Below are 15,424 nucleotides of genomic sequence, written 5' to 3' on the forward strand. Positions count from 1 at the left end.
TGGTACGTGGAGACTCTCAAAAAGCATTTGCTGAATAAATCAATGAAGACATCCTTGCACAAATGTTAGCTATTATTATTTCAGGGTATGTCTTTGATGTGCCCACCTTTGCAAAAATCCTTCGGAGACCCGAAATTTAAACAAACTGGGAAGAAAAAAAAATCAGCTCAAAGTAAAAATGAATTAAGAAAGTTGGGGTCCTCGGTTATAAATACATCTTCCTAGGTGCTGGAATGCTGGGCTGGGTCAACTGTAATCTTAACACAAGGGACTGTTGTGACACGTGCCAGTCTTTGGCGAAATTTTCAGTCTGTAGTTTGTAGACCCCAGCATCTCAACTCTTTAAGTTTCCGGTCTGGGGTCCGGGTGGCCGAGCGCGGGACGCCGCGCGCGGGAGGTACGGAGTCCGGCTCCCGGTTCCCGGCTCCCGGCTCGCGGGCCTCCCGGCGCTGGGCCGGCGCGCGCGGGGCGGGGCTCCGGGGCCGCGGGGCGGGCGCGCTTGGGCTCCGCTGCCCAGGCCTCCCCTGGCCCGGCTCGGCGCGCTCACCATGGCGGGCCCCGCGCCCGGGCGGCGGCTGGTCGCTCTGGCCCTGATCGTGGCGCTGGCCGCCGGGCTCCCCGCAGCCGGGGCCGGGCAGGAGCCGCGTCCCGCCGAGCGGGGTCCCCCGGTGCGGCTCTTCACGGAGGAGGAGCTGGCCCGCTACGGCGGGGAGGAGGTGAGCGCGGGCCCGGGGACTGGGCCGAGTCCGGCCAAGCGGAGACCCCCGGGAGGCCGCGGCGCGCAGGAGAGATCTCAGGGTGGAGGGGGGCAGGCGCGGGACTCGGGGGGCGCCCCCTCCCGGAGTCCCGGCCCCGAGCGCGGCGCGAGGCCTGCCCGGCCCCTCTGTCCAGGCCTGATCGCCGCCTGGGGGCACCGGGAGGTCCGCAGCCGTCGGGGCGCCTGGCTCCCGGCTTTTCGGGCCGGAACACCCACCCCGCGCTTCTCCTCTCTTCCCTTGAGCTGTTGCCTGGAGACACATTTTTGACTCGCAGTCAGTACAGGAAACGGAGAGACTTTTTTGTTTTCAGTGTGAGCATCAGCTGGGGACAGACACTTCTGCCTCCTCCCGGAGGGTAGCGGGGAGAGAGGGCAGCAAGGCCTGCTCCCTGGACTAGGCGGCGCGGGGGCAGACCCAGGGGGGCTCCAGGCTTTCTCTGCTCTTCCATCTTCCGGCCTCCCTATCCCGGGACTCCTCAAACTGGCTTTCAGTGCCTGTGCTCTTGGGGCTGGACCAGAGCTGGGGGAGACGGCAGAGGGGGAGATGGGAGGTTAGAAACAGAGATATCCCACCCCCGTCAGCCGGTCAGCACTCCAAGTGTCCAGGATACTGCTCCCAGTCACCTGACCATTGGGGTTGGTGGGGCCCAGTGTGATGGCTGTGGAGCCTGGGAACAGGGTGCTACCCAGGAGAAGGGCCGTGGGGTCTGGTATTAGGTCAGGAGATGGGGAAGAGTTAGGTGGGGAAATCAGGGAAGGATAGCGTTTCAGAGTAGATAGGAATCAACCTCCTGCTTTTATACTGTGAGCAAAGGGAGGCATGCCACCAGATAGTGGTAGAAGCAGGAAGGAACCTAATATTCTGTTAAAACCCTCTGCTGTGGGCTTCCTAACCCACAAGTTAAGTAGCCTTAGCGGACCTAGGTTCACAGAGCGTCTTAGAAACCGGGGCCCTAGGCAGTGGTGCTACTTTGGATATCACTGTACTTAGAGGTTGGTTAGAAGCCTGAGTCACTGAGAACGCGAAAAGAGGGTGACAAAGATGTGGCGGGATGTTAAAGGACCCCGTTTGGAGCAGCAGGGAACCAGGAAATCTGTGCAGGGAAGTGTTAACCTTGCAGGCCTGCCGTCCTTAGATAGGCCCGCTTGCAAGAGTGGCTCTTGGCTTGGTGTCTGGATTTCCAGGGTGTTCCGCACTTCCCTAACAGATAAAGGGGCTCAGTCTGGGCTCTTTGTACCAACTGTGTGTTCGTGTTGAACAGTGCTGGGCAGAGAGGGCTGCATGGCGGGCCCCCAGTAAAGACCCTGGGCTCTGAAGCTCTCCAGGGCTTCCCTGGGCAGAAACATTTGTTGCGGGGAAAGAATGTGCTCTGGTGACTCCCTCTTGGGAGGGCGAGAGCGTAGGAAATCCACAGGTGGATTCCTCTAGGCTCTTCCTGTGTCCTTTCCCTTTAAGATCCTTGCTTCACAGCTGTAATAAATTCTAGCTCTGAGTCCAACTCTGCCAAATTCTCTGAGTCCTTCTTGTGAATCTCCATATCTAAGGGTGATCCTAGGGACCCCCAGCACAGAACCCAGGGGAAGAAAGAGCTCTAAGTGGCAGTCATATCCAGCAGCCATGCCTAGGCTGCAAGAAAAAGACCTTTGGTTTTTTTATGCTGGTGTTATTGATGGATGCTCAGCTGCAGGAAGGAGAGAGGGAAGCTTGAGATGGAAGCAGGTTAAGGAAAAAATTATTTCGGGGTGTGGAGCCCAGAGGATGTCTGTAGTAAGAGGGGAAAGAGGCAGTTCAGTGCAGCTGGTTTTAACTGCCTTGTGCTGAGGTTTGCCCTGGGTGGTTCTGGTTTATGCCTGTTGTCCCGAGATAATTATTAATAACATCCCCTTTCACTCTCGAAAGTGTTAACTATTTGTATAATGCTCATTAGAGCATTAGACCTTTGAATCATATCTGGGTTTGAGTCCCTTTGAGCAAATAGCTAAAGTCTCAATTTTTTTAAAAATCTGTGATACTTGTTATCAGTCAGGGTTCCACCAGAAACAGAACCAGTTAAAAAAATTATATATATATGTATGTGTATGTATATATTGTGTATATATATATACTGGCTGCACCACGTGGCATGCCCAATCTTAGTTCCCCAACCGAGGAGCAAATCCATGCCCCCTGCAGTGGAAGCTTGGATTCTTAACCACTGGACCACCAGGGAAGTCTCTCTCTCTCTATATATATATATATATATTTTTTTTTTTTTTTTTTAATTGCAAGAATTGGTTATGTGATCATGCAGGCTCGCTAGGTCAGGTTGTCAGAAAGGGCTGGCGAGAAACCTCTGGGCAGGAACAGATGCTGCAGTCCATTGGTGGTATATTTCTTCCTCCTCAGGGAAACCTCAAAGGCTCTTAAGGCCTTTCAACTGATAGTATCAGGCTCACCTAGATTATCCAGGATAATCTTCTGTACACAAAGCCAACAGTTGTAGATATTAATTGCATCTACATAATACATCTATATAATACCTAGATAAGTGCTGAATAAGGATACTGTCACCAATCCAAATTGGCACATAAAACTGGCCGTCATACTGGCTATAATAAGAGTTCCTACTCTGTGTGGGGGTTTTGTGAGAATTAAATGAGATGGTAATGTGCAAAGTGCTTAGCTTAGGCCTGGAGTAGTCTTAGCACAGTAAACCTTAGGCAATCTTAGCTGGTATTAATATTATTTTTATTAGTTTATTATTAAAGATACAAATAAGAGGCAGTATAACAGACCCATAATCCTCTTACGTAGTTCAGAAATCGAAGAAAAGAAGCTTTGAAAAGCAGAAGGTTTTTTAATATCATTTGACAGCAAAACCCTGCCTGATCTGAACGCCTTTGGTAATGGAACCTTGTTGGAGCTACGCAAGTCTATTTATAGACTATTTATCCTACTTAGTGTGACTATTCACCTTTATGCTTTACTGTGAAATCCTGATATCCTTGATGATGGGGTGCTTCCTCAGACCCCCTGTAGATGTTCTGGTATGTGCCTCAGGACACCTTTCTAAAATCTGACAAATTCTGAATTCCAAAACACATCTGACCCCCAAGAGTTTCTGCTGTGGGATTGTGGACCTTGTAAACTAGTCATTCTGAAACACCTAGCGATGAGATCTCATTTGTATGATAATCATTTTGGATGAGAGCCAGGGCAGACCCTCCTGTCCCAGACTGCAGTGCACTTTGTGCTGAGAGCTCGGACTCCTGGCAGGGAGCTGCACAGAATCTTTGGTGGACGCTTCAGATTGGAGATCACAAAAGACAGGGGTCCCAGCTGCTGGAGTCTTTCACAGACCCTACTGTGTTCTGGGGGCTTCCCAAGTGGCGCTAGTGGTAAAGAACTGGCCTGCCAACACAGGAAGTGCAAGAGATGCGGGTTCGATCCCTGGGTCAGGAAGATCCCCTGGAGGAGGGCATGCAATCCACTCCAGTATTCTTGCCTGCAGAATCCTCATGGACAGAGAAGCCTGGCGGGCTACAGTCCAAAGGGGCTCAAAGAGTCAGACACGACTGAAGTGACTTAGCATGTTTCATTTTGCTAGATTCCACATATATGTGTTAATATACAATATCTGTTTTTAACTTAAAATTCCTCTAGAGTCCTTAACTGTCACTTAGGAACTACATTTTATTTTCTGTCCTTCCTTTTGAATACCCACAAATATTGCAAAAAGTAAAATGTAAAACCTATGGTTACAGATGCAAGGAAATGGCATTGCTTGTATATTTCTAGCACCCTAGATGGATTTTTGAAAGACAAACTGGTAAAATATAAAAAGTGATTATGCTGTTCATCTACTTGGGCCCCAGAATACGATATATTGAAATAGGCCTCAAGGAAATAGCTCAACACATTAGAAAGTAACTTGAAAGGTATTCGTAATGCTGCCATTATGGTTCTAAGGAGTTGGAAACCATCCAGATAAGCCAAGATAGAAGAATAGTAAACAAACAGGTACAGCATAACTAAAATAAGGTAGAGCTGTTTAAGTGACAGCTGTTTTGGTTATTTCAACACATGACAATGTTTGTATGAACTAATATTACCTATAAGAAGCAAAACATACAATAGATCATTTGCACTGATTACATCCATGTGTGGTGAAAATGAAAGGAAATTTGAACCAATTTAAGTAACTTCAATATTCTTTTGAATTTTTATCTGAATAGAGCTGCTTCAGCTCCTGATTTTTCTTTAAAAGAAAGGTATTGCCATAGACTTGTCGTGAGGCTTCGTAACTTTTCTCAGGTTTTGTGAGTGGGCACGATTCTGCAGGTAGGGTCATATGCTGGCTGAGGACTGACGACAACGGCTGCTTTGTAACTTCACCCACCGCCCCCTGCACTGCCCATGATGGGAAGAGATTTTACTAACTTGAGCCAAAAGAGCAGGGCTCTCTGCTTCCTCTTCACACTTTCCCTCTTGCTTTTTAGGAAGATCAGCCCATCTACATGGCAGTCAAGGGGGTGGTGTTCGATGTCACTTCTGGAAAGGGTAAGTGGCTTGGTTTCATGAACCCTTACCTCTGGGGGAGCGTGGCGGCCAGAGTGGGTGCTCTAAGCGTGAGAGAGCAGAGGGAACACCAGGCAAGTCCTTTCCCTCCAGAGTGAGTTCATAATTTTTTTCTTTGTCTTTTTGGCTGTGCTGTGTGGCCTGCAAAATCTCAGTTCCTCGACCAGGGATCAAACCCTCGCTGGACTGCCTGGGAAGTCCCTGAGTTCACCGTCTTTGTCACTGCTGTACTTCAGCAGTGTTTTTCTAATAATATCATGCTCCTGCTCAAAAGTCTTCTATGGCTCCCTGTTGCCTGTAGAGTCAGAGTCAAACTGAATGATTTGCCTTAGTTAAAGCAGTGAGAGGAAAAGTGCTCCTTAGCAAAGGGTTGAGATCATAGAACATTGTAGAACTTTTTAATGCCCTTTTGTGTTTTCTGTAATGGAAACTGTAGCTGATATCGTGCAAGCTGTCTTGTAATGGTTCGTTGTTTGATACCAAACCAAAGACGTATGGAAATAGACTTGGCTTCCACGAGCATTTAGGCAGACAGGACATTCCTCTTGTTTACATTTTAGATATTTTTTTAAGAGATGGTTTTCATCCTGTATTTTGAAAAAAGTCACCTCTCGGCCCAGCGTGTATGACTTATTCCATATTCTGAACAGGGGGACTCGAGCAGATGGCTGGGGTGGCTTGTTGGACTTCCCCTCCTCACTGCCATCCCTCCCCTCAGGCCGGAGTCTCTCCAGGATTGAGGGGGGGGTCTCGGAAGCCCCCCACCCCTCCTAGCTGTTCTGCACACACCCACTCATATCCTCTTCCATCCTCCCCACTACAGAGTTTTATGGACGAGGAGCCCCCTACAATGCCTTGACCGGGAAGGACTCCACCAGAGGGGTGGCCAAGATGTCCCTGGACCCTGCAGACCTCACCCATGACACCGTGAGCCAGATTTTGAGCCTCTGTCAGAGCGCCCCACCTCCTTGGCCATGCCCTTCCCCCTGACACACACACACACACACCCCTGGGCAATAGCAAAGCTTCCTAACTAGTCTGTTTACATTCCAGTCCATTCCGTGTGATAGCCGGTTGTTTTCTTAAAGTAGAGATCTCACTGTTATCGCTCCTGTTCAAAAATCCTCCATGGCTCCCCACTGCCTACAGCGTCAAGGCCAGACTCCTGGGCACTTGAGATCAAGCTCAGTGATCCTCACCGTCTGGCTCCCGCCTGCCTTGGCAGTGCCATCCCCCTTACAGTCTGCCTCCACCACTCCTGGTCGCTCAGGGGATGAAGCAGAGGCTCCCCCATGCTCATATTTCTGTGAAGGAGATAACAGCCTTAAAGACCATTTCAGGGTCATCCCAATCGTCTCGACAGAAAGGCTGGCATTCACTCCGGTGTTGCTCAGATGAGTCAAACTCTTGAGCAACAACATTACAGAAACAAATTAAGAAATTACGGATCTATAATGGGGGGATCTATAATGGGGGGAGGGTAGAGAGCGGTGGGATTTACTGGGGGGAGGAGGTGGCTGCAGACCACACAGGGTACCCTCCGCACCGCCTGGGAGCTCTCTGGACCCTTTAATTCCCACATCAATCAAACCCCGCAACCTGCTGTGGCCCCTGCTTCCCTCATCTCCTCCCCCCCACCAACATTCATGAACATACAGGGTGGCCTCTTAAAAAGTCAGCTGTCCGCAATTTGATTCTTGAGAGAGATTTTTTCTCTTGCCTGAAGGATATGGGGAGAATAAGACAGGGAGGAGGTGTGAGAGGCCGGGGCCAAGTCCATTTCACTCATTCCCAACCCTGGGTTTCTCGGGCTTTTCTCCCCAAGACGGGGCTCACGGCCGAGGAGCTGGAATCCCTGGACGACGTCTTCACCAGAGTGTACAAAGCCAAGTACCCGATTGTCGGCTACACGGCCCGAAGAATCCTCAATGAGGATGGCAGCCCCAACCTGGACTTCAAGCCTGAAGACCAGCCCCACTTCGACATAAAGGACGAGTTCTGATCAGCAGGAGCTCGGCCTTGGGAAGGCGAGACTGGGAGACCCTCCAACGCAAGATCTCCTGCAAAACAGGCAGCCGGAGCCTCTGGTCATCACCGGCTCTGAATCAAGCACGCGTTTCATCTGGAAGGCTGAATGGCTCTCATCGCCCTTGCTCAAGTATTGTGTTCACCCAGGTGTCCTGCCTGCACGCCAGCCGGGGAGGTCGTGGTGGCCGACGGGGGACGCCTCCTAGGTGTCAGTGGGGGCTTCATGGGCAGTGGAATTACAAGTGGCCGTTATTTCTTCTTTATATTGTTCTATACTTGTCAGATTTTCTACTGTGGCCATGTGTACTTCAAGCACCAAAATAAACTTCCTGTTTTCACGAAAGGAGAATTCTTCCCCGCATGGGTTCTTCTTGGAGCCTCCTCAGCACCACTTGTCTCTGCTGGCCTGCTTTCTGTCTCCCTGGTGAGTGAGGGGCCAGGTGGCAGAGGCACCCATGAGATGTGGCAGAAAGGGGGTGCATCAAGTGGAAGGGTGGAGAAGGGGAAGCTGAAACTGTTAGTTGCTCACTCGTGTCTAACTCTTTGCGACCCCATGGACTTAGCCCGCCAGGCTCCCCTGTCCATGGGATATTCCAGGCAAGAACACTGGAGTGGATTGCTGTGCCCTTCTCCAGGGGATCTTCCCGACCTAGGGATTGAACCCAGGTCTCCCACATTGCAGGCATGTACTTTACCATCTGAGCCACCAGGGAGAAGGGGAAAGGGAGCTATTAAAGGGCCTGGCTCTTCACCACAAACGCCGATGTGAACTGGCTTCAGCTCCACCTGCAGCTGGAAAGTGGTGAGGAGGTGGGGGGTTCCATGTGGGCAGGGCCTGGCCTGGAGGTCATTCCAGCGTCGGTGAAGAACACACAACACTGGACTCAGCTCAGATTTCATAAGGAAAATCTCTTGAGGGCAGGATTTTTCCCTTAAGGGACTTTTGGCAGTGTCTGGAGCTGTTTTGAAATGTTTGGTTGTTACAACTGTAGGATGCTATTGGTATCTAGTGTGTGGGGATGTTTTTAAACATCCTACAATGCACAGGACAGTGCCCAGAACAAAGAATTATCTGGTCCAAAATGCCAGTTGTGCCAAGGTTGAGAAATCCTGTGTTAGACTCATCCTGGAAATTTTATAGCAGAGACGAATTTCTTTGACACAAAACTTTGTCTTTTATTAAAACAAATAGCACTTACCCCGCAAGAGAGAATTTTATACTAAGCAGAAGACTCTCCTAGGGAGACTGTTGAAGATGCTGATTCCTGTGTCCTACCCCCAAGGCTTAGCATTTAGTATTTCTGGGACACAGCCTGGGAACTGCATTTGTAATGAGCTCCCTTAGAGACTGTGATACACCAGATGGACTTTCAGGAGCGCTACCTCACCAGTCGCCTTACTAAGATCCAGGTTTGACCTTTGCTTTACTGTTTGCTGTGTCCAGACTAATGGCACACTCCTGGGTCCCACCCAAGAAGCCGGGAGCTTGCTGGCCATCCAAGAGGAGTGGGTCTAGAACTTATCAGGCAGGACTCTGTGGCCTAGAATTCGAGAAGTTGTTCATGTTGCCAAGGTGGTCTGTACTGGGACCTTTTGCCCTGAAACAGATGATGTGTTAATGAGTAATAATGGTTACAAGTCCTTGGGGACCCCCGAGAGATGACTTTCCTTTAATTATGTGCCACCCACTGCCCGCATCACCAAGCAACGGAAGGGCTAGGATTCCATTCCTTAGAGCCCCATCTCTGCAGGGTGAGCGAGGTCTCCAAACCCAGTCCCCGGAGACTTTTCAGGACTCCTGTTTCCTCCACTTCTCTCTTCTCCCCTCTCCTCCATCACAGCACAGTTTCCCATCAGGGTCTTAGGATCCCCACTGCTGGGGCAATTCTGCCTGTTTCCCTGCCCTGCATTTCAAAGACCGCCTCCTACAACCCAGCAAGGATCTTCTCTGAATAAGAATGTCTTTTATTACCATATTCCAAGTAAGCCTTAGTCAGGGTTGAGCACACAGAAGTCTGGGCACCCCAGATGGGCTCTACTGGGGGGGTTGGGGGGGTGCAGCTGGGGGAAAGGATGCAGCCTTGCCTGGGGATTTGCATCACTGGCATAGACAGGACACACACATCCCTGGGGCCCAAAGCCTGCTGCCCCATTTATCCCTTCTCCTACATTTGCTTGTCATGTCTTCTTCACTTTAAAGGTTTATATCCTCTTACAAGACTCAGCCTAGATGCACCTCTGCCAAGAAGCCTTCCCTTCTGGGGTCCCATAGAGCTTAGCGCACACCTTGTAACTGCCAGGTTTTTAAAAATATTTTTTATGTACTTATTTGGCTGCACCAAGTCTTAGTTGCGGCATGCAGGATCTTTGATCTTCGTTGCGGCACTAAGGATCCTTGTGGTATGTGGCATCTAGCTCCCCGACCAGGGATGGAACCTGCACCCCCCCGCCCCCCCACCCCTGCCACGCATTGGGAGCTCAGAGTCTTAGTCTTCCACTGGACCACAAGGGAAACCCTGTAATTGCCTTTTGATGAGACTGTCTCCTCCAAACATGAAATCTGACGCTCATCTAGTGTGGCCAAACTTGCTGGACTTTCTGGGTTTTACACTGAAACTCTCATCCCAGGAAACCCCTCAGTCCTAAGCGGATCTGAGGGACAGAGCTGCACCAGCCTCTGAGGCAAGGACTCCTCCCAGCTGAGGACCCCGGGTCTAGTGGGGAGGTCACGCATCACCCTGGAATGAAGCGGGAGGAAAGGAGCCATGACCTATACCCAGGAGTATGAAAGTGAAAAGTGTTAGCCGCTCAGTCGTCTCTGACTCTTTGTGACCCCGTGGACTGTAGCCCACCAGGCTCCTCTGTCCATGGGATTCTCCAGGCAACAATACTGGAGTGGGTTGCCATTCCCTTCTCCGGGGGATCTTCCCAACCCAGGGGCTGAACCGGGGGATCTTCCCAACCCAGGGGCTGAACCTGGGTCTCCCATATTGCTGGCAGATTCATTACCGTCTGAGCCACCAGGGAAGCCCTAGGAGAAGTGAAGGTAAAGGAAGTGATGGGAGAGTGCATAGGAACTGGGTTCTTGAACAGGTTCAAGTTCAACCTCTCAGATGGGACACTCAGTCCCTTGCCTATGCTAGGTGGCGTTGGTGTAATTCGTGAAGTCCTTCCCCAAATCTAAGTTCCTCCAGTGAGCTGCAGCCCCTCCACAGGCACCCAGGGGGAGCACAGTCAGGTCCTCCTCCCTCCGTGTGCCCCTGGCTGCCCAGGCCTCTCCTGCAGGTAGTGAGGAGCCGGCTCCCGGCCCATAACAGAGATGAAGAAGCTTAAAGCTGTAAAGGCCGGAAGCAAGGCCCTGGGGCAGGGAACCTCGTTCTCCATTTGGAAGACCACTAAGTATTGAATGTCCCATAACAGAGATCAGTGGAGTTGACCAGCCCAAAGAGGAGCTGGCAGAGGGGTCTGACCAGCAAGCCAGCTCCTAGAGGTGGGGTCATGCAGAGGGCACCCTCCCCTGGTCCCAGCCTGGACAGATGACCTCCAGACTCAGACATCTCGTGTCCTTCAGGCGTCTGCTCACCACCCCATAAGTTTCCTGGAGAAAAACTAAGGGTCTGAATAGAGCAGCCTCACCCTCTACACTGATTTCCTTCAAAAGGCCGCTCCTCAAATCTCCAGGCTCTGGCAAGCATGGCCTGCTGTGGCTCTGTCAGCAGAGAGAGGCTTCTGGGGGACAGCGGCTTCCAGGCCTCACATGGGCCTGCAGCTGCACAGGCGAGCAGGCTGCCCCACGGCCGGTTGGGAAACCATCCAGGCAGAGGTTGGTCCTGCCGGCCTCCATCTGGGGCAGCGGAGGTAGTCACTGCCTTGAGGCTGCGGTATGTTGCTCACTTCTTATGCTCCATTTCACAGTCTGTCAGCCCAGCACATGTGCTGTCAGCTCTCAGCGCAGACTCAGCTCTCTCCCCTTGGCTCCTGGCCAGGCAAGCTGCTCCAAGCCATTCCCAACAGCAAGTGCAAGGACTTAACATCCGGGGAGCAACCTTCCACCAACAGGGCTGAAACCAGTAGACCAATCTCACCCTCTGAGGCCCATTCTTCAAGGGTCCTAGGAGATGCTGAGCCCCAGATGTGCAGGAATCCACTCCATAATACATTCTTTTTTTTTTTTTTCCTGCCACACTGCAAAGCATTCCAGATCTTAATTCTCTGACCAGGGATCGAACCCATGCTTCCACTGCTGGAAGTCCAGTCTTAACCACTGGACTGCTATGGAAGTCCCCCATAACACATCCTTGAACTGTCCAAACCCATGGATCCTTTCCAAAACGTGGGTCCCTGTACACAAGCCCCTGCTCCGTCTTTGCTTTTGAGGGAGAGCCCTGGTTAAGACAAAATTTTCTTCCTAAGACGTTAACACAATCCCCTTACGCCAAACTCAGGTTTACTAACTACATCTGACCCTTGTATAGCACTTTACAGTTTACGAATCTCTCGTGCCAGTGACCATGGCTTACAAATCACTCCTAGAACTTAGTGGCATGATCTGGGTATTCTTAGCGCTCAGAGATAGTGTGTGAGGAACTCTCAGAGAGCGCAGTGGGAACCACAGGGCCCGTGGTGAGCCTGGCTGCCGGCAGGAGCTCCAGTCCTCTCCACATGTAACTTCCTACAGCGCAGTGGCCAGGTTGTGCCTCCTTTTATTACCCAGCCTCAGCGCCAGACGCGTGACTTCTACTTGCCAAGGCAGACACAGAGTTCCACCCTGGCTCCAGGGGCAATGGGCCATTGCAGGAAAAATACAGTCTGCGATCATTCCTCCCACATGATCTCATTAGATTCTCAGAGATGAGATGGTGTCTTGCCTTTCGGTTTGCAGTACTTAGCTTGGTGCCTGGCAAGTAGCAGTAAATCACATTTTGGAGTAAATCATCTTGTGGAGAGACAGGGTTTACCATCAGACTGACCTGGTTTGCATCCTGGTTTCATGACTTCCTACCTGTATGATCCTGGAGGAATTATTCAGCTTCTCTGAGCCTCAATTTCCTAACTTTTAAAATGGGGGGCGGGTGTCAAAATACCCATTTCGCAAGGCTGGTGCTAGGATTAGGCTCGGTTGCATATGTGCATGTGGTGTGCGCGTGTGTGAGAGTGGACTCCTGACACTGGGTGGTGTCACTTTGTCTCCCTGTGTCCATCCCCTTCTACCCCCACCTTAAGGACAGATGGCTTCTTGGACTTCCCGGAAGGGTCATAGACCGAGGTGAGAGAAACCTTTAGTTGTATGTCTGGGGTCTTGGGAACTGGCTGGGGTTGAAGAAGTCAGGGTGACCAGCTATGGCACTTTCTGTCTCTCTGTCTCCCCTTTCCCGCGACACTAGTTGCTCAGCCCAGAACTGTGAGCAGTAACCCAGGTCCACTGATGGAATCTGCCTCCAAGAGATCAGACTCTCGGGTTCCCCGGAAGCCCTGGAGATTCTCCCAGTGTCTCAAGGGCAATGAGGAGTTGTGCTCCTCCCCATCCCCTCCTGCCAGGGCATTGTGTGGACTGCAGGCTTGCTGCCAGAGGCCTGATATCAGGTGTGCCTGGGGGTACCTGCTGTGGTGCAGCTGTCCCAAGATGTCCCACCCCACCTCCACCTGATGCTTTGGGGCCCTGCGCAGCTTCCACCCTCCACCACACTGCAGAAGTTAAGTGACTTCAGTTCTCGAAGGTGCCTCATTCACAGTCTCCCCTGGCCCCTTGCCCATGCTGGTCCCTCTGCCTGGAATACTCTTACCCCTTGTCCACATCGCCTGCAAAGCCTTATCCTGGCTGAGATGTCCTCTCATCAAGGAAGTTTTCCTGGATCCCTCTCTGCCAAGATGGTACCCATGGTACCCTGTGGAAGCATTTATGTTTAGTTTGTCCATCTCTCCACCAGGCTGAGATGCACTCGCCCCATTCTCAGCTCTCTCCCCCACCTGGCCCACCATGCAACACCTTCTGTGTTTGATGAAATGAGCAGGTGAGTGAATGGATTGGTGTTCCCACACCAGGGGCACCCCTCCCCTTGGCATGCCCCTCCCCTGGGGGATGTAGATTTGAATCCCAGACCTTCTCCTGAGGCCTCACGACAGCTCCTGCCTCCCATCAAGGTCTCAAGGGCCCACTGGGCATCGCTGCTTCCTGGGGTCCCTCCTCGACCCACCATGCCTGCGCCTGTCAAGCCTGACAAATCACATGACAAACCTGTGGAAACATGTAAAAATAGTAAGTGGTTCCCCCGGCAACCACCGCAGCAGATGGAAACCAGCGTGGATGGTCTCAGAAAGCCTGAGGATGGAGGGGAGAAGCCGTGCCCTGAGAGTTGGTGTCCAGTGTGGGCCGGGCAGGGCCCATCGAGCTGCCCCTCCTCTCAGGGCTTCCTGGGGACCACCCACTTTGATGCCCAAAGGGAAAAATGCATAAAGGAGCTGCCCCTCTGCCCAGATTACCCCTCCAGTTAGTCCCCACGCGGCTGCCCCATCCCTGCCCCATGGGTCCCTGGGGGTCCTCCATCAGCTGTCTCCCACCCCCGTCCAGTACCTCACATTGGAGACTGCCAGCGGGAGCCCTAAGATCACACGTGCCCATCGCTTGCTGAGCTCGCCCCAGGCCTCACCTGCACTGTTCGGGTCTTTGCCCAGGTTTTCAAAGCCCACCCTCCGGCCAGGTCCGTGACCTTGTTTCTGCCAATCCTCCTTCCAGCTCAGTCTACGTCCTGCCTGTGACCCCACCGCTCTCAGGTGACCCCTCCAGGGTGACTAGAGGATTTGGGGCTCCCGCAGGCTTGAGGTTCTGGAAGCCCCTGGGGTGTGGGAGTCAGAGGCAGGAGCTGCAGAGGGTGCCGGGAAAGATCTGGAAAAACACGGCCGAAGGGTGAAGCAGCATGTGTGGCAGACCGACTGAGGGAAGCTGGGCTGTGGTGGAACCAAGAGAGGGAAGAGGAAGGGCAGCTGAGAGGGGAGAGTGAGAGGCAGAGCATGGAGTGTGGCCGGAGGTGGGAAAGCGGACGCTCTTAGCCCGAGGGGTGCACTGGGGTGTGTGGCTTGTCAATCACGCTGCTGCCCCTTCTCCCCACTCCTGAGCAAGACTCCCCCCACCCCCCTTTCCCCTCCCTCCTGTATTGAGTTTGCTGCATCTTCTGGGCTTCGATTACCTCCACACAGATAAGCCCACCCTCTGCTTGCCCCTCCCCGCTGGACCCGGCTTCGCGCCTCTTCTGCACACTCACCCCATTGGTCACTGATGCTGAGGACCCGCGTGCCTCCTGTTCACTGCTGTGTCGGTGACAATTGTGAGTGGCACTTCACTGAGCCAGGTGCAAGCTATGCGCTGACGCTGGATATTCGCTCCTTCGTCTGATCCTCTGCAAGGAGGTAGTAACATGTCCTGGGTGATGAACTGGGTCTCAGGAAGGCTAAGGAACCTGTCAGGGAAACCACACCTCTGACAGACAACTAACGGGTTGAGAACTGGGATTCCAACGCAAGTTTTATTTCCATCCTATGCTCTTTCCACTCAACCTCATTCTACCTGAAAATCAAGTCTTCCAGAGGAGGATGACCTTTGGGCAGGTAGAATTAGGATGCAAAATGCTAGGCTGGGGGCTTCCCAGGTGGCTCAGTGGGTAAAGAATCCGCCTGCAGTGCAGGAGATGATGGTTCATCCCTGGGTCAGGAAGCTCCCCCGGAGGAGGGCATGGCAACCTACTCCAGTAGTCTTGCCTGGAGAATTCCATGGACAGAGAAGCCTGGCGGGCTACCGTCCATAGGGTCACAAAGAGTCGGACACTACTGAGCGACTTAGCATGCACACACATGATTGACTGGAGGCAGAGATTCTCAAATCCTTGAGGGTCTCTTGAATGACACTTGTGGACTACTGACATGTGTTACAGGTTCAGGGTGCTGAGGCCCGGGGCTTCACCCAGAGGGAGGCAAGGGGAGCCAGGCCACCTGCAGGAGCTCCCAGCCTGATGGTGGCCGCTACAAACCACTCCAAAGACAGGAGAGGCTAACGATGGTTGTGGGGCCAGTGATGCCCACCTGGAGAT

At 52.3% G+C, this 15,424-nt stretch overlaps 1 protein-coding gene across 1 annotated transcript; it reads left to right on the plus strand.

Annotated features, from left to right (window-relative positions):
* Positions 1-478: 478 nt before the first annotated feature.
* NENF (neudesin neurotrophic factor) lies at positions 479-7,686 on the plus strand. Its single transcript, XM_081485770.1, has 4 exons — positions 479-716; positions 5,237-5,297; positions 6,139-6,242; positions 7,141-7,686. The coding sequence occupies exons 1-4, from the start codon at positions 549-551 to the stop codon at positions 7,315-7,317; spliced, it is 510 nt and encodes a 169-aa protein (XP_081341896.1). The 5' UTR covers positions 479-548; the 3' UTR covers positions 7,318-7,686.
* The last annotated feature ends 7,738 nt before the right edge of the window (positions 7,687-15,424 follow it).

The sequence above is a fragment of the Giraffa tippelskirchi genome, chromosome 5, assembly GCF_054371585.1.
Source record: "Giraffa tippelskirchi isolate mGirTip1 chromosome 5, T2T-mGirTip1v1.2.pri, whole genome shotgun sequence".
NCBI classification, from domain to species: Eukaryota; Metazoa; Chordata; class Mammalia; order Artiodactyla; family Giraffidae; genus Giraffa; species Giraffa tippelskirchi.